Source organism: Moschus berezovskii, chromosome 2 (genome assembly GCF_049115385.1).
Source record: "Moschus berezovskii isolate FMDL1 chromosome 2, NW_MosBer_1.0, whole genome shotgun sequence".
In the NCBI taxonomy this organism is placed as follows: Eukaryota; Metazoa; Chordata; class Mammalia; order Artiodactyla; family Moschidae; genus Moschus; species Moschus berezovskii.
The window spans coordinates 18491922-18518732 of NC_142461.1; the positions used below are offsets into that span (position 1 = coordinate 18491922).

Sequence of the window (26811 nt, forward strand, 5' to 3'; positions counted from 1 at the left end):
ATAAAGGTTTCTAGGCCCCATCCTCAGTGTTTCATTCATAGCTTGGGGCGAGGGAATCTGTATTTTATAACGTCTTTTAGTGGATTCTGCTGCTTAAATTCCTAAAACAATGGTCCCTTCTACTTTTAAAAGTTTGTTTTTGTACTTAAACAAAGAGTTGTTGTTGTTGTTGTTTAGTGGCTAAGTCATGTCTGATGCCTGCAACCCCATGGACTATATATATAGCCCACCAGGCTCCTCTGTCCATAGGATTTTCCAGGCAAGAATACTGGAGTGCGTTGCCATTTCCTTCTCCAGGGGATCTTCCTGACCCAGGGATTGAACCTGTGTCTCCTGCATCAGCAGGCAGATTCTTTACCACTGAGCCACCTACCAATAAATAAACACATATTGTGTTTTGCATTTAAAAATGGCAGGATTCTTTGTAAATCATTCTGAATATTGCTTATTTCTTTGTCCTTTTTACCGAGGTGTTTCTCTGTAATTGATGTCTAGGAATTTGTATTATAAAGGGCTTAGCCCTATGTAGTTCCGTTCTGTTCCGTCGCTCAGTCGTGTCCAACTCTATGCGACCCCGTGGACTGTAGCCTACCAGGCTTCTCTGTCCATGGGATTCTCCAGGCAAGAATACTGGAGTGGGTTACCGTTTCCTTCTCCAGGGGATCTTCCCGACCCAGGGATCGAACCCGGGTCTCCCACATTGGAGGCAGACGCTTTAACCTCTGAGCCACCAGGGAAGCCCAGCCCTATGTAGTAGGTTGGTACATATTTTCCTGTATTGTTGCCTTTTGATTTCATTTATGTAGTCTCATGGATGGTCAAAGCCTATCAATGGAATGAAATGCTTCAATCTGTTCCTTCAAGACAGTGGTTCTCAACTGGAGGTGGTTTTCCCCCAGAAGACGGTGGCAATGTCTGGAGATATTTTTGGTGTTCACCGCTGTCATTGTTGGTGGGAGGGGCTTACTGGCATCTAGTGAGTAGAGATGAGAGATGCTGTCAACATCCTACAATATACAGGGCAGCCTCCACAGCAAGGAATTGCCCAGCGCGAAGAGCCACTAGTGCACAAGTTGCAAAATCCTGCTTTAAGGCTTTTGTTTTTGCTCCTTACTTATTAAGGCATCTCTTCTTCCAACAGTACTGACATCTGTATCAAAGTCTGTATTAAAAGTTCCTTAATTGATTCTGCTGCTCAAATTACAAAAACTCTGGCCCATTTTACTTACAGAAATTCCCTCTCAGTTCTTTCCATTCTGTGCTTACCCTCCTGTCTAAGTGCACTGAGGCCACCGTGTCCCCCACCCACCCAGGCAACCTGCCTCAACTGCCCGGGCCACATTGTGTGTTCATCCATGTTTGTAAGTTCTCCGCCTCAAACACCCTTTCCGTGGCCTGGATGGCTCTGCCAAGTGAGTGTGGGTATAAACGAGGGAGGGAGGTGATGCCAGGGTGCTCTGTGCTCCTCTGGACCCTCTGAGAACAGCTGGAGCCGATCTTGACATGTCCCACCCAAGACCCTGGATGCTGGAGGGATGTGTGCCCAGGGCAGGCAAGGGACTTGCCCCAGCCGCTTGGCCACCTGTTCACCAGGGTCACCGCTGGGATGCTGGGTGCTCAGCTGGCTCCGTGTTTCACTAGAACATTCCTTTCTGCTGTGTCTTTTGTGAGAGCTGCCATTGCCATCTAAGAGACTGGCTCATTTCAGACCTGCAGTTATCAAGCCCATTCTCTCTTTCAGTCTTAGGAACTTTAAAAAAATTATGTCTTTTTTAAAAAATAGTTTCTTCTTTATTTTATTTTTTTATTGTAGTAACTATTTTATTATTTTATTGTGCCTAATTTATTTTTTTGTCTGCTAATGTTTTTTTCCTTTAAAAATTTATTTATTTATTTTTCTTTACAATATTGTATTGGTTTTGCCATACATTGACATGAATCTGCCCCACGTGTACATGTGTTCCCCATCCTGAACCCCGCTCCCACCTCCCTCCCCATTCCATCCCTCTGGGTCATCCCAGTGCACCAGCCCCGAGCACCCTGTATCATGCATCAAACCTGGACTGGCAATTTGTTTCACATATGATAATTTACATGTTTCAATGCCATTCTCCCTAATCATCCCACCCTCGCCCTCTCGCACAGAGTCCAAAAGACTGTTCTATACATCTGTGTCTGTTTTGCTGTCTCACATACAGGGTTATCGTTACCATCTTTCTAAATTCCATATATATGCGTTAGTATACTGTATTGGTGTTTTTCTTTCTGGCTTACTTCACTCTGTATAATATGTTCCCTCCTTCTTGAACCTCCCACCTGCCTCCTACCCCACCCCTACTCTGGGTTGTCACCGAGCACCAGGCTGAGCTCCCTGTGCCATACAGCAACTTCTCATTAGTTATCCAGTTTACACATGATGATGTATATATTTCAGTGCTACTCTCTGAATTTGTCCCACCCTCTCCTGCCCATGCCGTGTCCATAGGTCTGTTCTCTATGACTATGTCTCTATTTCTTCCCACTTTTAGGTTTCTAGATTCCATATATATGCGTTAATATGGAATATTTGTTTTTATCTTTCAGACTTACTTCACTCGGGCTCTAGGTTCATCCACCTCACTAGAACTGTCAGTTTTAGCAACTTTAACTCAATGAAACACATGACTATAATGGTCGACACACATACATGCAGGGCATTAGTTGCAATTAGCCGGCTCAAGGCACGTCTCCGTTCACTTGTCTGACCCTTCTGTGGGACTGAGTTCTTTGGAGGCTGGAACTAGGCTTTCTTCATCCTCTTGACTTCTCTGCTAGGCATGCTACCTGGCACATCATAGAGGCTGGATAAACATCACTTGAATTACTGACCAATGCATTGAGTTTTCTGTAAAAGCACAGAAGTAGGAAGGAGGCCCACCAAACTATAGTTTAGTTTAGTGTCTTTAGGCACTTTAGTGTCTAAACTAGTATGGAAGGATTACCAGTGAGGTGGTTATGTGACTCCCAGGCGCCACCCCCACCCTGCCCCGCCCCATCACCAAGTAACAGACAAAGAGGTTCATATGCGGCACTTTGCAGTGACTCTGGTAGCTTTGATGTTCTTGTATTTAATGATTCTGTAAGTGGGCCTTTTTTATACCTGTTTTGAGTTTGACCTTTCATTCTTCTGTTTGTATGCTGCAGAGGGCACTGGAATTGCCAAAAATATGGGCAGCAGACAATTTAAGGACAGAAAGCAGGTCACTGCTAAAGTGTCACATGAGACTGCCTTCATGTCACCCGGGGCTGGTGGGCACCTTCTCTCTGGCCTGGCCTCCACCTTACCCTGTCCACACCCCAGACGTGCTCTTGACTCTAGCATAAATTATCTGACATAGGTGAAAAGTTGAAATAGAATGTGAATAGTGTTAGATTAGTTCCATGATGTGAAAAAATTTGGCTTAAAGAGACGAATTAATCAGATGAAAAGAGCATACAGTATTTAATACATGAACTTGTTGGTGACTGTAATCAGGAAACCATTAACCCATGAGCTTTCTCTTTACTCTTTCTGCTGATATGACAACGTCTTTATCCTTTTTCCGCATCGTTAGAAACCAGAAGCTATCTCCTGTTAAATCAAGTCTGTTAATTATGATATCTTGGCAGTTTGGTTACTTTCTGCTTATGGTTCAAATGTAATGGATTCAAGGGCGGTAGTGACATCTATAATAGGACTTTTCCCCTGTGAGATAAAATATACACACAAACTTAAAAAAAAAAAAAACACTGAATAAGCTGTGTACAAAAAAACAGAACTTAGAATAAATATTTATGATGCCAAGATTTTGCTTAAAGGTTAGTGATTGCACTTTATCTTATATTTGTTGTTAGGCAATTGACTTTTTAAAGTGAAACTAGTCTGAAGTGTTAGAGGCTAGAAGAGCAGGTAGTTGGAATTGTTATTGAAGCCACTAGCAGAAAGCCCAAGAACTAGCATAAATATGACTCAATTATTTTAAAGAAGGGATCAGTGACCTCCCAGTGCAATTAACACTCTGCTTTGTATTCAGCGCATGTGTGTACGTGTTTGCACCATCATCGGAGTCACTGTTTCAAGTCTCTTTAGAAATCTACACAATTAATAGTTTAATTTTTAGCTTCTCTCCTCTTTTCTTTACTAAGAGCGTTTCTCCACCAAACGTTGTTGTTGTTTGGTCACTAGGTTGTGTCCCACTCTTTGTGACCCTATGGACTGCAGCATGCCAGGCTTCCTTGTCCTTCACTGTCTCCCAGAGTTTGATCAAACTCATGTCCTTCAAGCTAGTGAGACCATCCGACCATCTCATCCTCTGCCGCCCCCTTCTCCTCCTGCCTTCAATCTTTCCTAGCATCAGAGTCTTTTCCAATGAGTTGGCGCTTCACATCAGGTGGCCAAAGTATTGGAGCTTCAGCTTCAGCATCAGTCCTTCCAGTGAATATTCAGACCTTCTATGTAAGTCATTCCTTACTGAATCCCATATGCTATTCTTGCTTTCCTCTCATCTATGAAGCCTGGATAGCAACACTTAGATGGTATTGTTTATCCTCAGCATGTTTTTCTTTTGGCTCTTTATTCGCTCACCTGGTGGAGCTGCCTCCTGGGCCTGGTGAACTGGGGGCCTGCCTTTCCTGCTCAGCTCTCCCCACCAGCACCCACTCTCACACTGCCCACGACGAGACGGCTGTACTCAGTGACCCACCTAGACAATCTCTGAGGACTGGTGGTCTCCAGCAGTGGGCTGTGATGATGGGACAGAAGCCCTGGGGCCTCTCTGACTATCAGACAGGTGGTCTTTGCCTTAATGATGTCATTCCCTAAGCTGCACCACGGAGGTTTGCACTTCCAGAGCCGATTTCTTTGTAGTGATCTCTACAAATTTTAAAATGATTTAAATGTATGTGTGTGTTTTAGGGATGTGTTAAAAGTCTTAATTTGTGATGAGGTCAACCTTGCTTTAAGAGTTGATGTCAGAAACCTGGTTTACATGCCCCCTTTATCCCAGTGAATTAAATTCCTCCTCCTTCTTGAGATGATACCCACTCCAGGAAGCCTTCCTAAAAATAAATCCAAAGCACAGGCACATATCAGGACTAAAAGAGCAATTCAGTCTGTCCCTCATCACCCATTGCTTTTCAGAAACCAAGTCATCTGTCTGCTTTTATCTTTTAAATGCTTTTTAAAAGGAAACCCCACCACATTTTCTGTTTTTGTCAACATGCTGGGAACAGAGCTGTGAACACAGCAGATTAGTCCAGGCACTGTGGAAGAAAAAAACGGGATTACTTTAGATTTTCTAGTGAGGGAAGGCTTCTTGGAGGAGGTAACAGTTGAGCAGAGAACTTTGTGAAAGAGGGTAGTTGCCATTGTTCAGTTGCTAAGTCGTATCCGACTCTTTGCAAAATGAAGCAAAAAGCCATGCAAAGTCTGAAAGAAAGCATTTCAGGTGTGGGCCCAGCAGGTGCAAAGGCCCTGGGGTGGGGATGACCTTGACATAATCCAAGGACAGAAAGAAGGTGAAGGGGTTGAGTGTAAAGGAGGAGGATAGTGTGGGGGGAGAGAGAGCATCAGGAGTGGGGAGGGACCAGATTAGGGAGGGCTTTGTCTTCCCTGGAACGAGTCTGGATTTTACTTTGAGTTGATAAAGATTGTAAATATGTTAAAATATTTACACTTTAAATATTTTCTTCAGATACCCACCTGTCTACTTTTATCTGAGATTTTGTGAAGCTTTTTCCAAGTGAGAGCACAGAATTAACAGTGTGGTATTTTGGGAGCTGTTTTATTCAGTCCAAAATCCCTTAATCTTCCTAAAGGAGTTTGCTGGAAATTGTGTGACAAGGGTAATTAGCAGAGTGAGTAGCTGTTTTCCAGGCAGAATTCTATCCGTGTATGTTAAAGTATGAACTCATTTCCGCAGGAGAAACTGAAGGTCCCGTTTTTCTGTGGTCTGTTATTCACTCAGTTCTATTCTATTATCAGACCTGAGAAGCCAGGGGTACATCAGATAGAAGTCTAATTTTCTGTTATCATAGAAGCAAATAATAATTGAATTAGCTCGTGAACATGCCTCAACCCTTGGGCTGTCTGGAGAGAAGCATTATTACGTTGTTTCATTTCATATTTTTTTTTTTTGTAGCATCTCTAAGTAATAACAAATCCAAGTCAAAGGTCAGCAAGGAACTCAGGGATAAACACTTTTCTTAGAACAGGAACATAATTTAAAGATATGCAGTTGAATTTTTATCTTCCATTTCCAGCTGGGTCACATATCTCCCTAATCACCCCTTCAAATAATGAGGTTAGAAACTTTCATCAAACTCTGCTTAATAGAAGTCACCACCATGCTTCCTTCTAACATGCAATTGTCATGCCAGCTGATCAGTTTGGGAGTCTTTAATTAAATATCACCTTAAAAAAGAATTGTTCATCAGGTAGAAAATTGGAAGACATAGGTAAGTGCCTCTGTAGAGGCGATAAACTGGGCAGTCATTTCTCATAAGGAGACCTTACAATGGTTCAGGATGTGAAAGAAGAGATTTCAATTTAGATTCCTGTATCCGTTGACCTGCAGCTAAAAAGATCAAAGTTAGTATATTCCTAACGAGTCTCCATTTTAACTGTTTTCGCCTTAGAAAATTTCTCTAAATAAGTGTTCCTGAAATCAATTTTATTTAGGGCCTTGGATTAGGGGAGGCTCTTTTTCGCTAACTACATACTTCTTTGTTAGACATCTATTATCTGTGGAAGGGTTAGTGTTGGGATGACCTTGGGAGATGCCCCCACCGCTCAACAGCACAAATAGTTAAAAATATATATTCCACAGGAGTAGCATTTCTTTTAGAGCAGCAGCTCTAAGTACAGAACTCATTTACCAGCAAAGGCACCACATTCCTTATGAGGGAATAATTGACCCATTTATGGTCTCGTTTCAGCTTGTTGCGGATCCTTGCGCCAGCAACCCGTGTCACCATGGCAACTGCAGCAGCAGCAGCAGCAGCGATGGCTACCTCTGCATTTGCAATGAAGGCTACGAAGGTCCAAACTGTGAACAGGCACTTTCCAGCATTCCCGCCTCTGGCTGGACTGAGTCCACAGCACCCAGGCAGCTTCAGCCTGTCCCTGCCACCCAGGAGCCCGAGATAATGCTGCCGCGCTCTCAGGCAACCATCACCCTGCCGACGTGGCAGCCGAAAACGGGCCAGAAAGTAGTAGAAATGAAATGGGATCAAGTGGAGGTGAGAACATTAAGTGAACATGTTTTTATGTAAGAAACCAGTACGGTTAAAATCATTCCAGTGATTCTAATATCAGCAATAAAAATCGAAAGCCTTGAAGTTACACATTGAACAAAAGATGCCATACTTTTTTCCTGTCTGCCTTTCCGCATAGGAAATCTCTCTTGGTTATGTAAATAAGGCATGCCAATTATGATTGTTTTATGAGCATAAGAAGAGAAAACAAGGAAGAAAATGAATGAAATTATTTTCTGAAACAATATTCACATACCTTTATGTGAGATAATCTTAGATTTGGGACAGGCAGCTCAATGAAGAGTATTATCAATGAACATATTATAGACCCTCAGTTACTGACCTAATTTTCCTCCATGGAATTTTATGCTTCAGTTTTAATTTGTTATTGTTTAGATTCTGTTGTTGGTAACTTGCAGCACTTCAGTGGGATTTAGAAAAAAACGTATTATTGATTTTAAAAATATTTTGGCAGTGCATTTAAGAATGAAATTTCCAAGTTTGGTTCATTTCGGTAACAGCATGTTCTGTTCATTGAGTCTTGTCTGGTCTGGGTTTGGCTTATTGTACCTTCAATCCCATCAGAAGTCTCACGCTGAGGATTTTCCAGCAGACCTTTAAAAGTTGACATAAAATATAAGTTTGCTAGCTAGAAGAATTGAAGTTGGACAAACGGAAATCGTAGGTTTGAGTTAACATCGATAAAGTGCAATTCCATTCCATATAGTATTCCTTATCAGTATAGACCTGTGGTTGTATGTTATGACAGGCTTTTAGCTTACCTGAAAAAAAAAAAAACAAAACCCTCATTGATCTTTGTATAGCATTTTTAAAGCCAAAGAATATGTCCAAAATTTTTGATTATGGTTATAAAAGAGTAAGGCAGCATTTCTTGTTTTATGTTCCTTAGTAATTCTAACCAATTGACCCACTTTTTTTTCATTGCCACACAATTTGTGAAGGCCCATTCAAGCTGAATGGCAGTGTTTTTATGCTGCCTAAAAAACTGAGAACTTATTCTGATTTCACACTTACAATCAAGGCTTTGAAGTTAGGACTTTAATACCTCTTTGCTGAATGACTCACTTCTTGAATGTGAACTAGGTTTCGTCCTATGTTTATCAAGGAACTGTCCCTTAAAGAAAATTTCTCCCCAGCCAACCATGCTCTCCTGCGGTTGGTAAATGTGAACAAGAAATGCCTCACCTTCCTGTCATGCTGTTATCTCTTAGGCCATTCAATGAGCAAGTTACAAGTGCCAGAGGAGGAGCACGTGAATGTATTTCTGGACGATAAGTTGTGCATGCTGGCAGTGGGGTGAAAGTGCTGAGCGTTTCTGTCTTGTCCTCTGTTAATTCAGTGATGACGAATGCTTCAATACCTTTTATGCCGACTCTCGGGGGATGAGCACAGATCACAGCAAGAGGGATAAATGAATGAACGGGTCAGAAGCCCGTCACTGGACGCCGCTCAAGTATTAGCAGTATGCTTCCTGATGAGCACAATTCCCCCTTGAGCTCCTTTTCTTAAATGCACATCAGTATAACGCTTTCCGGAACACGTCACTTAAAATTGAGGGTCTGGCCCAGAGGGGACAGAAAAGGGCAGCTCCCAGCTACCTGGCCTCAGCATGTTCTCCCACGCCCCCCTGTGCACCGAGCAGGGTCGTTTGAACAAGACATGTCTTGTCTATGGCTCTCTGGCAGGCTTGTTCTTTTATTCTTTTGGATTTCTACCCATGATGTGGAAGCTACTCCTCTAAGGCCATCTCCTTGTTCTCTAAGCATTTAGTCTCTCATTACCCCCCCAGACTGAGCAGAGAGCAGAGGCCCGTGACTGCTCGCAGGATGAAAGAGAAGGGGGCCAATCTCCCACCCTTCCCTGCAACATCCTATTAGCAGTGTAGTCATCCCGGGAATTTGCAGACTGCTCTAAGCAATGCTTTTGTGTTTCACAAACTCAGATGGCAAAGCTTTCACTGTGGTTAGCGTTTGTAAGATTTCACTTGGCTTCTCAAGTCACAATCCCCAGCATCATCCAAAGAATGGAGTGGAGGCGGCCTGTGGGGTTTTGCTTTCTAATATGGTCTTGCCCCATGATTAATCGTAATAACCTGTCTTTTTTGCGATTTTTTTTTCCTCCAGGTGGTTCCAGACATTGCCTGTGGGAATGCCAGTGCCAACAGCTCTGCAGGGGGCCGTCTGGTGTCCTTTGAAGTCCCACAGAACACTTCGGTCAAGTAAGAAAGCTCCCAGTGAAATGTGGTTACCATTGATACTCTGAATGCTGGGTGGTGTCTGTTCATGTAACTGGCCTGTAACGGGTCACCCCAGTGGGAACCAGGAATGGAATTCCATGTGTAAATGAGGCCTAGGAACTAGATTTCAGAAGCAGTTTCAGAAGAGACTCTAGGGAGGCTGGGTGGGATGAGTTAGGTGGGAGATAAGAAACCCAGGAGCCTTAGCTAAGATCTAAAACCAGACCCTTCGCTTCTTCAATGACTTTTGCTTCCCAGATTCTTTGGCTTCTTCAGATTTTAATGGACCATGGGTTAAATTCATATGCATGATTTACCCCACATTTAACATCCAAGCATTGCAATTATCTCTTTAGAAACAAGCAGGTGACACGTGTGTTTTGTTGCGTTTTAAATTTATGCTCCTTCAAATTACATACTGCTCATTGTCACTGCAGGGGATGGGGAGGAGGCAAAGGGAAGTGCCTTTGACAGTACCTGTGGGGGCACCAGGTGCTGTGCATTGCTGGGGAGTAGGAATGGAGGTTGAGGAGTGGGGGTGGAGGCTGGGGAGTGGGGGTGGAGGCTGGAGAGTGGGGGTGGAGGCTGCATGGAGCACCCCTGACCTGTCTGACAACTCCCCACCCTGTGCTGTGCTGTGCTTAGTCGCTCAGTCATGTCTGACTCTTTGTAGCCCCATGGACTGTAGTCTACCAGGCTCCTCTGTCCACGGGCATTCTCCAGGCAAGAACACTGGAATGGGTTGCCATGCCCTCCTCCGGGGGATCTGCCCAACTAGGGATCAAACCCAGGTCTCCCGCATTGCAGACAGATTCTTTACCGTCTGAGCCACCAGGGAAGCCCAAGAATATTGGAGTGGGTAGCCTTTCCCTTTCTCCAGTGGATCTTCCCAAATCAGGAATCGAACCTGGGCCTCCTGCATTGCAGGTGAATTCTTTACCAGCTGAGCTCCCAGGGAAGCTACCCATCATGTACCCAAATGGGCACTTGCTGTCTAGTCTTCAGGGACTTTAGAAGAGAGGGTAGGACTTTGGGAGGGGGAGGACCTGGCCCAGGTTAACCAGGATACTGCAGTGACTCCATTTTAAGAGGGCAGTGGGCACTCTTCGCTTGGACCACGCAGGGTCATTTTTGTATACCTTGCCTTCTAAACAAAGAAGTCTCTAAAAATGTTTGGACGAGGGGCATTGTTCCATTACCCCTGTATCCCCTGCCCCCACCTTGAAGTCACCTGGTGGGAAAGAGCCAAGATGGACACGGACGACATCTGGCAGGGAGGAGGGTGAGGCCAGGGAGCAGCTCCGAGTTCTACCAGTAGGGGGACCCCTGTCCTAAGTGTTCCGTTGCTCCTACCGAGGATGGAAACCCCACTTTCTGGAGCTGGTTTCAGGGAAATCATTGGTTTCCCTTATGTTTATGAAACCATGCCCCAGTTCTTTCTTGTCTGGGTCATGTTGCTTTACTTGCATAAGCCTTTCGGAAAACTTCTGGTCTATGCTTTTAAATGCTGCCTTCCTCTCCACCCCCCACTGCCCCCACAACAAATCTGAAATTCCCAAGACCCTTAGGCTGCTGCGTTAGACAGAAATATCAGTGACCCAGGGTGAGTAAGATGGAAATGCAGAGCGATCTCTGGGTGCTGGATTCACGTGGGAAGGTTGCTAGCCCCTTATGCTTTCATTTATTGGTGAATGTGATCGTTTAACGACCCTTTGTTGAGATCCCTGCTGCACGCCAGGAGCTCTGCCTTGGGTGGGAAGGGATCAGATCTGTGCACTGGGAGCCGCCTCCCCAGCACAGAGGAGGGAGTGGTAGCCGCCAGTGCTGGGAAGAGAGCGGAAGGGCCTGGAGGAGGGGTGCCGGTGGGGTAGGCCTTGAAGAGTGACAGGTTCCCAGAGGGAGGGGAAGCAATGGCTGGTCCTGGGGGAAGCCACAGTAGCTCCTTGTGGCCACCGCCTGGATGGCAAGGGGGGAGCTGCACAGTCCAAGACTGAGAGGCATGGAGGCCGGGTGGGTTTGTCTGCTAGGGCATCTCATTTTTTGGATTTTATCCTGAAAACAAGGAAAAACCAGGAGAGGCCTGAAGCATGGGAGGTGACACACTTTAACTTATTTTAGCAGCAAACTCAGGTGCTTTGGGGATGTGTTGCACATGTATAATAAATTCTAGCAGAACTCTTTATCCTGTGGATATGGAAGAAGTTGGGCTTCTTTGGTGGCCCAGATGGTAAAGAATCCGCCTGCAATGCAGGGTTCAATCCCTGGGTCGGGAAGACTCCCTGGAGAAGAGAATGGCTACCAACTCCAATATTCTTGCCTGGAGAATTCCATGGACAGAGCAGCCTGGTGGGATGTAGTCCATGGGGTCACAAAGAGTTGGACATGAGTGAATGACTAACACACATGCATGGAAGAAGTTGTCTCTAAACTCAACAGACCCTTTTATTATTGATGAAAATTATGACCCAGAGTTACCTGTTAGTGATTTTGTGGTATATTTTTGATCAAGTGGGAGATGGGTGTTACTAACAGCATGGGAAGTGATCATCATGAGTCCACATAAAGCGGGCGCCTGTTTAGAAGATCATGTCATCCATTTCTTGATACTTTTATGGGTGTATGCGTCATCTTTATTTTTAGTGTTAACCTGATGGCCTGATTGTGAGATGAATTTTTCTGAAAGGGAGTTTCCATTGACGTCTTTTCTCGTTTTCAGAATTCGGCAAGACGCCACTGCCTCGCTGATTTTGCTGTGGAAGGTCACGGCCACGGGATTTCAGCAGTGTTCCCTCATCGATGGTCGGAGCGTAACCCTCCTCCAGGCTCCTGGGGGCCTTGTTCTCTTGGAGGAGATGCTTGCCTTGGGACAGAATCACTTCATTGGTGAGTTGTGGAAATCTTGTATCTAAAACTGCGTGGGATTCAACTTGACCTCAGTTTAGTGTGCTAGACAGTATGTAGGGAATTTTTCCCAGATAATCTGAATTCCAGCCCTCAGCATAATTTCCTCCATTTTAGGTGAGGTTTCACGTATAATCAAAATTGGCTTCTGAGATGTAATTTCCAGTGTGGCTCAAAATGGGAAAATTGTGGGTTCTGGAATCCGGAGACTGTATCCCAACACTGACCAGAGTATCCTCGGTGTGTGGTCACTGTCATTCAATGTTCTGAGTCTTGGCTTTGTTTTTGACTCTTCAGTCTTCTTTCTCCTGGAATTGTGGGCATCTTGAGGCATAGAATGTCAGTGTCTCAGAGGAAGCTTAGTTGTCACTTGATATTGGCCCGACCCAGATCCGGGGGCTCAGCACCTGAGCAAGCAGGTGATCGCATCTGAGCCTCTGACTCAGGATAACTCAAGGGAATCCCAAGTATCTTTGGGGGTCGCTCTTGCCCATACCACCTTCCTCCCTGGGTCACTTCTGAGTTTTCATATTTTCTTGAACATGTTTAAACCTGTCATTTAACCTTCTCTCAACTCCAGTACTCTTGCCTAGAAAATCCCATGGATGGAGGAGCCTGGTAGGCTGCAGTCTGTGGGGTCACTAAGGGTCAGACACGACTGAGCGACTTTACTTTCACTTTTCACTTTCACACATTGGAGAAGGAAATGGCAACCCACTCCAGTGTTCTTGCCTGGAGAATCCCAGGGAAGGGGGAGCCTGGTGGGCTTCCATCTATGGGGTCACACAGAGTCGGACACGACTGAAGTGACTTAGCAGCAGCAGCAGCAGCAGCAACTGCCACTGTCCAACTAGCCGATTTTGGATTCCTCTATCCTGGAGGAGAAATGGCTTTCAGAAAGTGTGATTCTTCCTGGCCCCCTCTACCCCTCTTCCCTCCTGCCCCCCCAAGGGCTACACTTGGACGGTTCCCACAAGACTTTCCCTGGCTTAGCCTTCTGACTGTGTCCTGCCAGTTATCTTTATCCCAGGGATGGGACTTGAAGTCCATGCTAAGGCATGCCAATAGCATCCTGACTTTATTCAGACATGTGCAGCTGCCACTCAAAGACACAAGCTCAAGCTTAGGCTCTGCCCATCCCCGTCCAGCGCACCCATGTGGCTGCTGCATCTTGCTGTTGGTACCCTGTCCCGTTCAGTTGCATACTCCAACAGTCCTCACCTCGAGAATGGGGGAGCCAGAGGGCAGAGGCAGCACCTGTCTCGCAGGGGTGTTGAAAAAGTTTCATGAAAATGGATGTAAAAGGATAAATTACAAATGTTAGGGATGGTTTTGGTTAATTTTACTATTGTTTTCCAGAGAAGGCAATGGCAAGCCACTCCAGTACTCATGCCTAGAAAATCCCATGGACAGAGGAGCCTGGTGGGCTACAGTCCATGGGGTCGCTACTAGTCGGACAAGACTGAGCGACTTCACTTTCACTTTTCACTTTCACACATTGGAGAAGGAAATGGCAACCCACTCCAGTGTTTTTGCCTGGAGAATCCCAGGGACGGGGGAGCCTGGTGGGCTTCCGTCTATGGGGTCACACAGAGTCGGACACGACTGAAGTGACTTAGCAGCAACTATTGTTTTCTGAGGTGCACTAAATATTTTGCTAAACTAAACAGAAGCATTAAGATGTATTCTCTAAGAGATGTGTTTGATGCAAATATAATGAAGATAAACTGGGAAAATAAAATGCTCAACTCATATAATTGATAGTGTTATTTTATATTGGGTCCTTCTCTGATGATAAGGTCATTTCCTAATCTTTGGAAATCTAACTGGGGGTAGGGGCAGGGATTTTATTAGACGGAGAGAAGGTAAAAAAGAAATCAGCTTGGGAGTGGACTTGCTGGTGAACGAGGGACAGTAATCAACTTTGGACTCATCTTTGGCTATTAAGATGGATAGTAGATGATTAGAAAGTATGTAATGAAGTGTTGCCAACAGTCAAATCTCAATCTTCCTCCCTGATGCAAGTAACTATTATTTGTGTCCATGTCTGTTGTAACAACTTATTTAAGAGGAAATGGTTTGTATATATAGTTTTGATATGTAGTTTCAATTTTATTTTATATTAAACTTGTCAGGTTTTCTTTTTAGTAGATTAGCCTGTTCTATGTCTTGAAGCTGTTTCAAGAAAATGTATGAGTTGTTACTACTCTTTAAAATGTCATTAATTTTGCCAAAATGTATACACTTGAAATGTTACCTTACATTTTATATTACTTTGGGTTATAACATAACTGAGATTTAGACTGATATTGGGAATAGGGATAAATATTAATAAAGATTTGCCAATGTTAATATTAATTTATTCTTTTGAGATACAAGGGATTTGATGAACTCCAGCATAATTTGTGTTCCTTTTGCTAGCAGAAAATTTCACAGAAAAACGTGGCTTTGGTTGAATTGTTCCTTAGAGGGGTAATTTCCAAAAAATTAATTTATCATATTGATAACTCAGGTAAGGAATTCTTTCTCAAAACTTATATAGGTTATGATGAGGAGACCGTGATTTTGATCCTTTATCTCTCCAAATCATTATTTTCCATTTTGAAAATTTGTGATCTGATATCTTTTTAAATTTCCTAACTAGAGCTTCCTATTTTACGTGGCTTTTAGTGTTACTCTTTTTAAAGGTAGCAGTCGTGTTTCACGAGCTCCTTCTGGGAGAAAATGTAGGCTTCCTCAATGAGAATTTGGCGACAGCGACACATCACCAGCTACTTCTTTTACAAATTCTTTTTGTCTTAAAGAAACAAGATTTAGCTTTTGTAATCATTGTGGAAGCCTTGTGCTTCCTACATTGATGTGTTTTTAACTTTCTTTTTGAGAGTTTAATTTTTTTAAAAGCAACTTCTTATAATAATTACTTTTTTTTTTATAATACCGGACTCTGTAGGTATGAATACATTTTAGCTAAGAACCAAAAACTATATTGAAGGGTACAATGGCATTCATTCGATGGATGAATGAAGTGGTGCCAGTGCAGGTGGGAGAAAAGGTCCATGTGGAAGGGAGAGGACAGTTGCAGAGCTGTGGCGCTGTGTTTAGTCACTGCTGCTTCTTCCTAGAGAGAAACCTGAGGACGTCTCCAGAACCGTCTTCTTTCCCTCACTCCCGGTAGATTCCTGTCCATAACTGAGGTTCCAAGGAGTTTTAATATTTCTCTGCGACAGAGCAGAGGAGCCCCTTTTGTGTCTTTGAGAGACAGACTTGGTTGCCATTACCAGCTTTCCATAAATGTTCTTTTCTAAAGTTTGTCACTGAGAACTTCACATTAATATTCTACACATTCCAATGATGAGAATGTATTTATCTCTGACCTTTTCAGTGCTACTCCTTTTAATTTCTTCCAGTTTTCCTCCATTACCATGACCTTATGAATATTTATACTGTTTTGTGGAAAGAAAGAGGTGACTTAACATTGTAACACAACGGGTAGCTCTTCCCTCTGGGCCTCAGCGTACCCACCCCTTTGCTTCTGTGCGGTCCACCCAACTTCAGCTCTTCCGCCTTCTTCTTGATTATCCTTTCTGTTTTCCCTAAATGTGTCTTTTCCAAATATCTTATTTGCTTTAGGTAATGTTTTTGGGTTAAAGGGGCGGCTTCTCTGGTGACTCAGACTATAAAACTTGCCAGCAGTGCAGGAGACCTGGGTTCGATACCTGCTTCGGGAATGAGAATGGAAATGGCCACCCACGCCAGTGTTCTTGCCTGGAGAACCGCATGGACAGAGGAGCCTGGCGTTACAGTCCATAGAGTCGCAAAGAGTCGGACATGACTAACACACCACTGGGGCTAAAGAACTAAATTGACCTTGTTTAGCACCTTCTGCTTCCCAGGAGGCATCCGAGGTACTCTTAGCTCTGTGAGGGTTCATTCACCCAGCCCTCTGGATTACCAAGTAGGAAAGATGCACTGTTCTGGGTGCATTTCCATGAAATGCAGTTGTGGCTTGCCTGTCTGATGTGCGCTCTTTCTTTGGTTTTGTGTTGCTGTTGCTTGTAGACCTTGCCTTGATGGATGATCTCAGGAGAGATGGATGATCTCTCTGGGTTGGACAGCTGCTGGAGTTCTCCATTTCCTTAGGGTAAAAGCCCCATTGAACTCCTTCTCTAGGCTTTTATTTCTTCTTGTCACCTGTCCTTAGGCATGTTTTCCTCCAATTATACTCAATGGGGGCTTCCCTGGTGGCTTGGATGGTAAAGAATCCGTCTGCTAATGCAGGAGACCCAGGTTTGATTCCTGGGTGGGGAAGATCCCCTGGAGGAGGAAATGGCAACCCACTCCAGTATTCTTGCCTGGAAAATCTCATGGACAGAGGAGCCTGGCGGGCTACAGTCCACGGGTTGCAAAGGACATGACTGAGCGAGTAACATACTCAGTGGACCTCTGCTTCAGTCACCTACTACCATCCCCACCTGCGCCTCTCCCATCCTCCCGTCCTCTGTTGCTCAGGTGGCCAGATCTGTCTGTTAGAGAATTCCCTGGTGGTTCAGTGGTTAGGACTCCATGGTGTCACTGTGATGGGCCTGGGGTTTGATCCTTGGTCCGGGAACTAAAATTACACAAGCTGTGCAGCTTGGCCAGAAAGAAAGAAAGAAAGAAAACCTCATTCAAACTCCTCACTTGGAGCTGTACAGGAGAAAAACAGCCAGCTGAAGTTCTACTCTACATGGACTCCCGAATCTCAAATCTGTGTGAACTCTTAAAATTCCTACAGACACACAGATGACTCCAGAATGTCCTCATAGTTATTTCTCTTTCTGATCAGAAAACCCAGGGCACGTGTGCTTTACTGATGCTTCTTATCGACCTGTTTGCTCAGAGAAACCCTGATTTTCCCCTCTTACTTTTTTCTTTTATGGTTTGTATTTGTTGCTTCCTCAATCTGATATTTTCTCTCTTTCTTCTTCCTTGAGTTTATTTTTCTTTCCCTCCAGCTCATCCTCTCTCTGCTGTTTCTTTTCTTTTCAGTGGTCTAGCTGCTTATATTTGCTTTCTTTCACTTTCCTCATTATCTTTTCCTGCTCATTACATACTATTTTTTTCATCACTTTTACCACATTTGGACCATTCTTTCTTACAGTTTTTAGTATGTTTTTATCTCTAATTTATATTTTATTTTATTATTTTACTTTTCTCTGTCTTCACTGCTTTTTAAAAAAAATTTTTATTTTTATTTTTTAAAAATTTATTTATTTTAATTGGAGGCTAATTACTTTACATTATTGTATTGGTTTTGCCATACATTGATATGAATCTGCCCCGGTTGCACACATGTTCCCCATCCCAAACCCCCCTCCCACCTCCCTCCCCATCCCATCCCTCTGGTTCATTGAGACATGTATATTCTCATATGTGAAACGAATCGCCAGTCCAAGTTCGATGTATGAAAGAAGATGCTCAGTGCTGGTGTGCTCTAGTTTATATTTTAAAAGGAAGTACATTTCTGTTTTTTCTAGACTAATGGTATATTGTTTATAATTTACAAAAAAACCCTGCTCTTATAACTTTCGATCCATTTGAACTTTACAAGGAAGGAATAGTGCTATCCTTTTAGGAGCTGGGATCACTTTTTCAAGATTATAGCTAATAGATTTGTTGCAGGGAAAAGCCAATTCTGACTCCATGTAGAAACTTTCTTTGAGTTGCTTTCTGTTGTTTTTTGTTATTATAATCATACATAATGACTTGCCTCAGAGAATCCTGCCCCTCTGCCTGCCTGTTAAACTGAAGTGCCTTTGTTCAGGACACTGGCCACCTGTGGATGGGTACAGAAACCAAGAAACTCCCACATCCCCTGCCTGAGCCTTGTCATTCTAGGACATTCTTACAAGATTGATGGCCTTTTTACTTTGTTTCCTCATCTCCTCCCCTCCATCTCTGATCTACACACACAAACAAAACCCAACAAGCTGGCATTCAGACCTCGATAAGATGGTTACTTTGAGACATTACTCTGCCATCCTCTCAGTCAGCTGGACCTCATCTCTTCTGTGAGCTTGCACTCAATAACAGATTAACCACAGAACCCTGGAAATCAGTGACCTCTAGATCTTTGTAACTGACATCATAACTTGATTAGAAATGATCCCAGTCTGCCCAGGACCCTTTTTTGCCACCTGGGAACTGTAGAATGCTTTATGTTTCCTCGATTCTGAATTTCCAATTAAAAAAGATTCTAGTCTTGCAAAATGATAATTTGTAAAGCAGTGCATTCTATTGATTTTCTTCTCTTGAGAAATAAGGAGAAATAACTCAGTACTTGAGCAGGTACAATGAGGGTTGAGACTTTTATTGAGTTGATAAGATGGCTTTGGTACAGTAGACCTTCACAGCCCCAGGAGTATAAATCTTCATGGACTTATTGGCTACATTTGTTTTCAGTGACATCATGATGCTTCCTTGGAGATACAGTCTTTTGTAGTCTGTTTATTCTGGTATTTTTTTTTGAAAAATTGAATTTTCAGTATGCATCCAATGGATGGATGCTGTTATTCATAGGTGGAAGTTCCTAGTTTGGGCTCAGTTGGCCTCTTGTTTTTCAGTAGTTGTGGGGGTTAAAGGTCACTTCACGGAGCCCAGGAAGCTCTTAAAATGCACTGTAGACTTTTGTGTATTTGTGCAGCCTTCTTAGGAGAAAGGTCACACTTCACTGGATTCTTAGAGACATCTGTGTCTCTTTTAGAACCAACTCGTTAAGCTGTTGTGGGCGTCTCAGGTGGCTCAGTGGTAAAGGACCTACCTGCCAATGCAGGAGACATGAATTCCATCCTGGGTCGGGAAGATCCCCTGGAGAAGGAAATGGCAACCCACTCCAGTATTCTTGCCTGGGGAATCCCATGGACAGAAGAGCCTGGCAGGCTACAGTCCATGGGGTAGCAAAAGAGTCGGACATGACTTAATGAGCAAAACAACAACAGCAACAACTTTAACCTGTGTGCATGATCATGTGACGGTGCGTACATTTTCAACATTCTCTACTAGTTCAGTGGTGTTTCTTTTGATGGATTTATCTACTTCCCAAGTCTCCATATCAGGGAATTAACCTAGTTTTATTTATTTACATTTGTAAGCAGCAGAGCAGAGAAGGCAGTGGCAACCCACTCCAGTACTCTTGACTGGAAAATCCCATGGACGGAGGAGCCTGGTAGGCTGCAGTCCATGGGGTCACTAAGAGTCGGACTTGACTGAGCCACTTCACTTTCACTTTTCACTTTCATGCATTGGAGAAGGAAATGGCAACCCACTCCAGTGTTCTTGCCTGTAGAATCCCAGGGACAGGGGAGCCTGGTGGGCTGCCGTCTTATGGGGTCACACAGAGTCAGACACGACTGAAGTGACTTAGCAGCAGCAGCAGCAGCAAGTAGCAGAGCTGTGGGAAACATTTCCTTATTAATTTTGAAAATCTGCATTAAATACCTTATTTCTCAGCCATTGTTGTTGTTCAGTCACTCAGTCGTGTCTGACTCTTGGGACCCCATAGACTGTAGCACACCTGGCTTCCCTGTCCTTCACCATTTCCTGGAGGTTGCTCAAACTCATGTCCGTTGAGTAAGTGATGCCATCCAACCATCTTGTCCTCTGTTATCCCCTTCTCCTCCTGCCTTCACTCTTTCCCAGTATCAGGGTCTTTTCTAATGAGTTGACTCTTCACATCAGGTGGCCAAGGATTGGAACTTCAGCTTCAGCTTCTTGACCTGCATACAGGTTTCTCAGGAGACAGGTAAGGTGGTCTATTATTCCCACCTCACTTAGAATTTTCCATAGTTTGTTGTGATCCACAAAGTCAAAGGCATGGTCGATGAAGCAGAAGTAGATTATTTTCTGGAGTTATCTTGCTTTTTCTCTGATCCAACGAATGTTGGCAAGTTGGTCTCTGGTTCTTTGCCTTTTCTAAATCCAGATTGAACATCTGGAAGTTCTCGGGACATGTATTGTTGAAGCCTGGCTTGGAGAATTTTGAGCATTACTTTGCTCGCGTGTGAAATGTCAAAGAACGTTCAAACTACTACACATCTGCACTCAGGCCCTGTGCTCATCTGTAAATGGGAAGTTGATTTAGGTGTGGTCTCTGAGTTCAAGGGGCAACAAAGGAGGAGACAAGGGGTGCGTCAGAGACTAAGGGGCAGCTAACTCTTCCAGGAGGTTGGGGGCAGGGTCTGTGGTGGGCAGGCAAAAGATTATTCTTGGCTGTGCAAAGGGCAGTGGGTGACACTTTAATGGCACAGGAGTCTGTGTAATTAAGATAACTTAATAATAGTGCTAAACATTGACTAATGGTCAGTACAAATGGAAATAGGCTTTAATTTCAGCAGGCCCCATAATAGAACTTTGGAAAATCCATCCACTCTTCTAGCTGCTTCTTAAACATGAACAAATACACATAAAGTTAAGTGCTCCAAGGGGTGAATTTATGTCCTGGGTTCTCTATCCTTAACAGGTAAAGGAAGTCTAGTCTTTGACATGATATTTTAGGAAGTCTCTTAGAAGCTTTTAATAAAGCTCTGTTTTTTTACTCTTGAACTCTCTCTCTACCCTCCCTTCTGGGTACACTGTTCCTATAAGATTTGTCCTTTAAAATGTAAGTTCAAAATAGTGTAGCTGGAGTTGAGTGTCTTATACCATAAATTTGATGAAAAGAGGGATTTGGGCAAAAGTGTTCTCAAAAGTCAGGGGACTCCATGAGGACTATACTAGTTGGGGTAAGGGTGGTGGGCAGTATTCAAACAGGAAATTTTTTGAATAGAAAAGTAGGGATAGGAAAATTTTTAAAACATCATAGTTTCGTTGAAGCACTCTGAAGCCTTGCATAGTGGCCATATTGTTAGTGATGAAGGCAGGAGGAGAAGGGGATGACAGACAATAAGCTGGTTGAATGGCATCACCAACTCAATGGACATGAGTTTGAGCAAGCTCTGGGAGTTGGTGATGGACAGGGAGGCCTAGTGTGCTGCAGTCCATGGGGTCACAAAGAGTTGGACACAACTGAGTGACTGAACTAAACTGATTTAATGGTATGAACTTCCCTGGTGGCTCAGATGGTAAAGAATCCACCTGCAATGTGGGAGATCTGGGTTTAATCCCTGGATAGGGAAGATCCCCTGGAGGAGAACATGGCAACCCACTCCAGTGTTCTTGCCTGAAGAATCCCCATGGACAGAGAAGCCTGGCAAGCTACAGTCCATGGGGCTGCAAACTGGACACGACTCAGTGACTAAGTGCAGCACATTTAATGGTATGGTTTTCTGTAAGCCCCTCAGATCTTACATTAATAGACTAAATAAAGATATAAAGAAATAAGGTACTGATTGGGGCACTTAAAATTTCAGAATATTTCATACTAGACCTTGATGGTATCTTAATTGTGTATGGTATATTTTAAGAGCATTAGCATAAGGATAGGTATTTGCATCCTAGCTCTGAATCATCAAAGCAGGGCTGAATCTCCAAAATGTCTTTCTAGTACCCAGGTGGCTGCCTGACTAGTTTTCAAAACTTTCATTCTCATAGTGTCAGAACCTGCATTCTCCAGACCTGCTTAGTTACATGAAGACTCAGTCTCCAGGTCATCCTCCAACAAGCCCACAATATTTTATGAGCTCTTATTGGTGGAGATGGATGGTGTATACATCATACCATCCAAACACGGGGCTCTGAGCTCCCTGGCCCTTTGGCTGTACATTGAGCTGGAATCTTCTTAAGTCCACAAGTATTGAACTTCCTCCGGCTTTGAGGAGAGATGTTTGTAACATCTAATTTCTTGCAGGTGTAAGGCCCCGCTGTCTCTAGTTCCCTTTCAGGGCTGTCATGCTGTCCAGCTTCTCTGCCCATAGTAGGCCCTTGTCTTGTGGTCTGGACCCTGTCTTCCTGGAACCCTAGCTCTTGCTGACTGATGCCAGCCTGGAATGCAGCTGTCTTTTCCCCCTTCTGAATCTTGTAGTTGGGATTACTGGTCACCCTTTCCAGATATTTAGTTCAGTCACTCAGTTGTGTCCGACTCTTTGAAACCCCATGGACTGCAGCACAAGAGGCTTCCCTGTCCATCACCAACTCCTGGAGCTTTACTCAAACTCATGTCCATGGAGTCAGTGATGCCATCCAACCACCTCATCCTCTGTTGTCCCCTTCTCCTCCTGCCTGCAATCTTTCCCAGCATCAGGGTCTTTTCCAATGAGTCAGTTCTTCACATCAGGTGGTCAAAGTATTGGAGTTTCAGCTTCAGCATCAATCCTTCCAAAGAATATTCAGGACTGACTTCCTTTAGGATGGACTGGTTGGATCTCCTTGCAGTCCCAGGGACTCTCAAGAGCCTTCTCCAACACCACAGTTCAAAAGCATCAATTCTTCAACGCTCCAGTCCTGCAAGTTTCCCATTTATTTCTCTCAGTGTATCTGGCATCGTTTTTTTTTTCTCAGCCCTGTCTTCTTTCCGTTCTTCTAAATCCTTTATGAAATCATTGCTTTTCAACCACTTAAATTTCAGTTCAGTCGCTCAGTTGTGTCAGACTCTTTGTGACCCATGAATCACAGCACGCCAGGCCTCCCTGTCCATCACCAACTCCTGGAGTTCACTCAAACTCATGTCCATTGAGTCGGTGATGCCATCCAGCCATCTCATTGTCTGTCATCCCCTTCTCCTCCCGCTCCCAATCCCTCCCAGCATCACACTCTTTTCCAGTGATTCAACTCGTCGCATGAGGTGGCCAAAGTATTGGAGTTTCAGCTTTAGCATCAGTCCTTCCAATGAACACCCAGGATCGATCTCCTTTAGAAAGGACTGGTTGGATCTCCTTGAAGTACAAGGGACTCTCAAGAGTCTTCTCCAGCACCACAGTTCAAAAGCATCAATTCTTCAGCAATCAGCTTTATTCACAGTCCAACTCTCACATCCATACATGACCACGGGAAAAACCATAGCCTTGACTAGATGGACCTTTGTTGGCAAAGTAATGTCTCTGCTTTTTAATATGCTATCTAGGTTGGTCATAACTTTCCTTCCAAGAAGTAAGCATCTTTTAATTTCATGGCTGCAGTCAGCATCTGCAGTGATTTTGGAGCCCAAAAAAATAAAGTCTGACACTGTTTCCACTGTTTCTCCATCTATTTCCCATGAAGTGATGGGACCAGATGCCATGATCTTTGTTTTCTGAATGTTGAGCTTCAAGCCAACCTTTTCACTCTCCTCTTTCACTTTCATCAAGAGGCTTTTGAGTTCCTCTTCACTTTCTGCCATAAGGGTGGTGTCATCTGCATATCTGAGGTTACTGATATTTCTCCCAGCAATCTTGATTCCAGCTTGTGCTTCTTCCAGCCCAGCGTTCCTCATGATGTACTCTGCATATAAGTTAAATGCAGAGTGACAATATACAGCCTTGAAGTACTCCTTTTCCTATTTGGAACCAGTCTGTTGTTCCATGTCCAGTTCTCACTGTTGCTTCCTGACCTGCATACAGGTTTCTCAAGAGGCAGGTCAGGTGGTCTGATATTCCCATCTCTTTCAGAATTTTCCACAGTTTATTGTGATCCACATAGTCAAAGGCTTTGGCATAGTCAATGAAGCAGAAATAGATGTTTTTCTGGAACTCTCTTGCTTTCTCCATGATCCAGCGGATGTTAGCAATTTGATCTCTAGTGCCTCTGCCTTTTCTCAAACCTGCTTGAACATCTGGGAGTTCACGGTTCACATATTGCTGAGGCCTGTCTTGGAGAATTTTGAGCAGTAAGCGTCTCTTAATTTCTTGGCTGCAATCAGCATCCGCAGTGATTTTGGAGCCCCCAAAAATAAAGTCTGACACTGTTTCCACTGTTTCTCCATCTATTTCCCATGAAGTGATGGGACCAGATGCCATGATCTTTGTTTTCCGAATGTTGAGCTTCAGGCCAACCTTTTCACTGTCTTCTTTCACTTTCATCAAGAGGCTTTTGAGTTCCTCTTCACTTTCTGCCATAAGGGTGGTGTCATCTGCATATCTGAGGTTATTGATATTTCTTCCAGCAATCTTGATTCCAGCTTGTGCTTCTTCCAGCCCAGCATTCCTCATGATGTACTCTGCATATAAGTTAAATAAATTTAATAAATAAACTTAAATTTCACCCACTCCTTTGATAATCATGTTTGCAGCCAGCATCACACAAATCAGTGTCTAAATTGTTCCCTATCCTTTTAGATTTTTTTTGGTATGTTGATTTTGTATCTTTAATCAGACTATAAATGTCTAGAGAGGTGGCGCCATGTCACTGCTCCTTGCACCGTGATGGTCACATGGTAACCTGAGTGATTACATTTTGTTCATTTGTTGCAAAGAGTTGTAAAGTCAACCAACTCTTTGTGATTGCAGGGACTGTAACCTGCCAGGTCCCTCCATCCATGGGATTTCCCAGGCAAGAATATTGGAGTGGGTTGCCATGTCCTCTCTGGGGGATCTTCCCAACCCAGGGATGGAATCTGTGTCTCCTGCATTGCAGGCAGATTCTTTGCCCCTGAGCCACCTGGGAAGCCCCTACACTTTGTTCCTATGTAACAGCTATTCTACCCAGTGAATGCCACATGAAGAAAATTTCCAGTTCCAAGTGCCAGTCTTAAGATTTCTTTTTAAGTTTTCATGGCCCACCTCTGTGACACTTAAACTTTACCCCCCTTTATTACATTAAAAGTAGAGGATCAAATGAAGAAGAAAGAAAGAAAGAAAAACTTTTCATCATTCTTTTGGGAATGCTACATTTTGTACCTTGTCCTTTAAGATGTCTTGCTCTGGGGACCAGGGGTGACACTGTCAAAGAAAGTTTGGAAAGGATACCAGCTGTAGAATCATTAACATCTTCTTTTGCTAAAAGGTTAAGATTTAGCAAAGAAAATGCAAATATTTCACCTTTTCATGGTCATTTTAAAGCCATAGTCGAATATGGTCTATTGAACTCCCTGTTATGGGGGTGGGGGCAGGAATCTTGGGAATGTTTGAATAAAGGCAATAGTTGAAAGAGAACAAAAGCAGAAGTATAAGTCTGTCCTGAGCAGCATAATTTAGATACAATTTTTATAGCTCACATTGACCTAGTTAGGAGATTTCTGTTCAATTTAAGTTTTACTCAAATTGAAGTCACATTTCAATTTTATTAATAATCAATATTATTCTTTTTATAATCGGTAATGACTGTTAGGATTTTTGGTTGTTAGTTGACTTTGAACCACAGTGCTTTGCCATCTTCCTCAATATTGCCATGGTGAGCATCATTTGTTTATTGGTACTTACTGATTGTGGTGATAAACCAGACATTAAAAAAAACAAACTCTATTATAAGTACACATGGTCCCTAAAGTTAACAGTATAATACTCACTGGGCCCCACTGAGCATTGGTTAATCAGACTGCAGTGGAATTGGGGCAGGTGAGTGAAGATGAGTGAGACATTTCTCCTGGAATCAGGCTTCCTAGAAAGGCAGATTGCTAGCCTATGGAGAATAGGTTGGTGGTGGTTGCCAGAGACAGTGGGTAGGGTGTGGAGAGTGTGTGAAATGTATGAAGGGGGTCAACAGGTACAAACTTCCAGTTATAAAATAAGTAAACTTGATGATACCATGCACAGAATGGTAACTGTAGTTAGTAATACTGTATTGCATGTTTGAAAGTTTCTAAGAATGTGAAGTCAAGTGGGCCTTAGAAAGCATCACTACGAACAAAGCTAGTGGTGGTGATGGAATTCCAGTTGAGCTATTTCAAATCTTGAAAGATGATGCTGTGAAAGTGCTGCACTCAATATGCCAGCAAATTTGGAAAACTCAGCAGTGGCCACAGGACTGGAAAAGGTCAGTCTTCATTCCAATCCTAAAGAAAGGCAATGCCAAAGAATGCTCAAACTACCGCACAATTGCACTCATCTCACACGCTAGTAAAGTCATGCTCAAAATTCTCCAAGCCAGGCTTCAGAAATATGTGAACCGTGAACTCCCAGATGTTCAAGCAGGTTTTAGAAAAGGCAGAGGCACCAGAGATCAAATTGCCAACATCCGCTGGATCATGGAGAAAGCAAGAGAGTTCCAGAAAAACATCTATTTCTGCTTCATTGACTATGCCAAAGCCTTTGACTGTGTGGATCACAATAAACTGTGGAAAATTCTGAAAGAGATGGGAAAACCAGACCACCTGACCTGCCTCTTGAGAAACCTGTATGCAGGTCAGGAAGCAACAGTCAGAACTGTACATGGAACAACAGACTGGTTCCAAATAGGAAAAGGAGTACGTCAAGGCTGTATATTGTCACCCGGCTTATTTAACTTATATGCAGAGTACATCATGAGGAACGCTGGGCTGGAAGAAGCACAAGCTG

General features: G+C 43.5%; 1 protein-coding gene across 1 annotated transcript in view; it reads left to right on the forward strand.

Annotated features, from left to right (window-relative positions):
• Positions 1-26811, forward strand: part of DNER (delta/notch like EGF repeat containing) — a 390295-nt gene that overhangs the window by 141001 nt on the left and 222483 nt on the right. The window contains exons 2-4 of the mRNA XM_055397670.2: positions 6955-7257; positions 9417-9511; positions 12246-12412. Of these exons, the coding sequence (XP_055253645.1) occupies positions 6955-7257; positions 9417-9511; positions 12246-12412 (565 nt within the window). The remainder of the gene's footprint in view (positions 1-6954; positions 7258-9416; positions 9512-12245; positions 12413-26811) is intronic.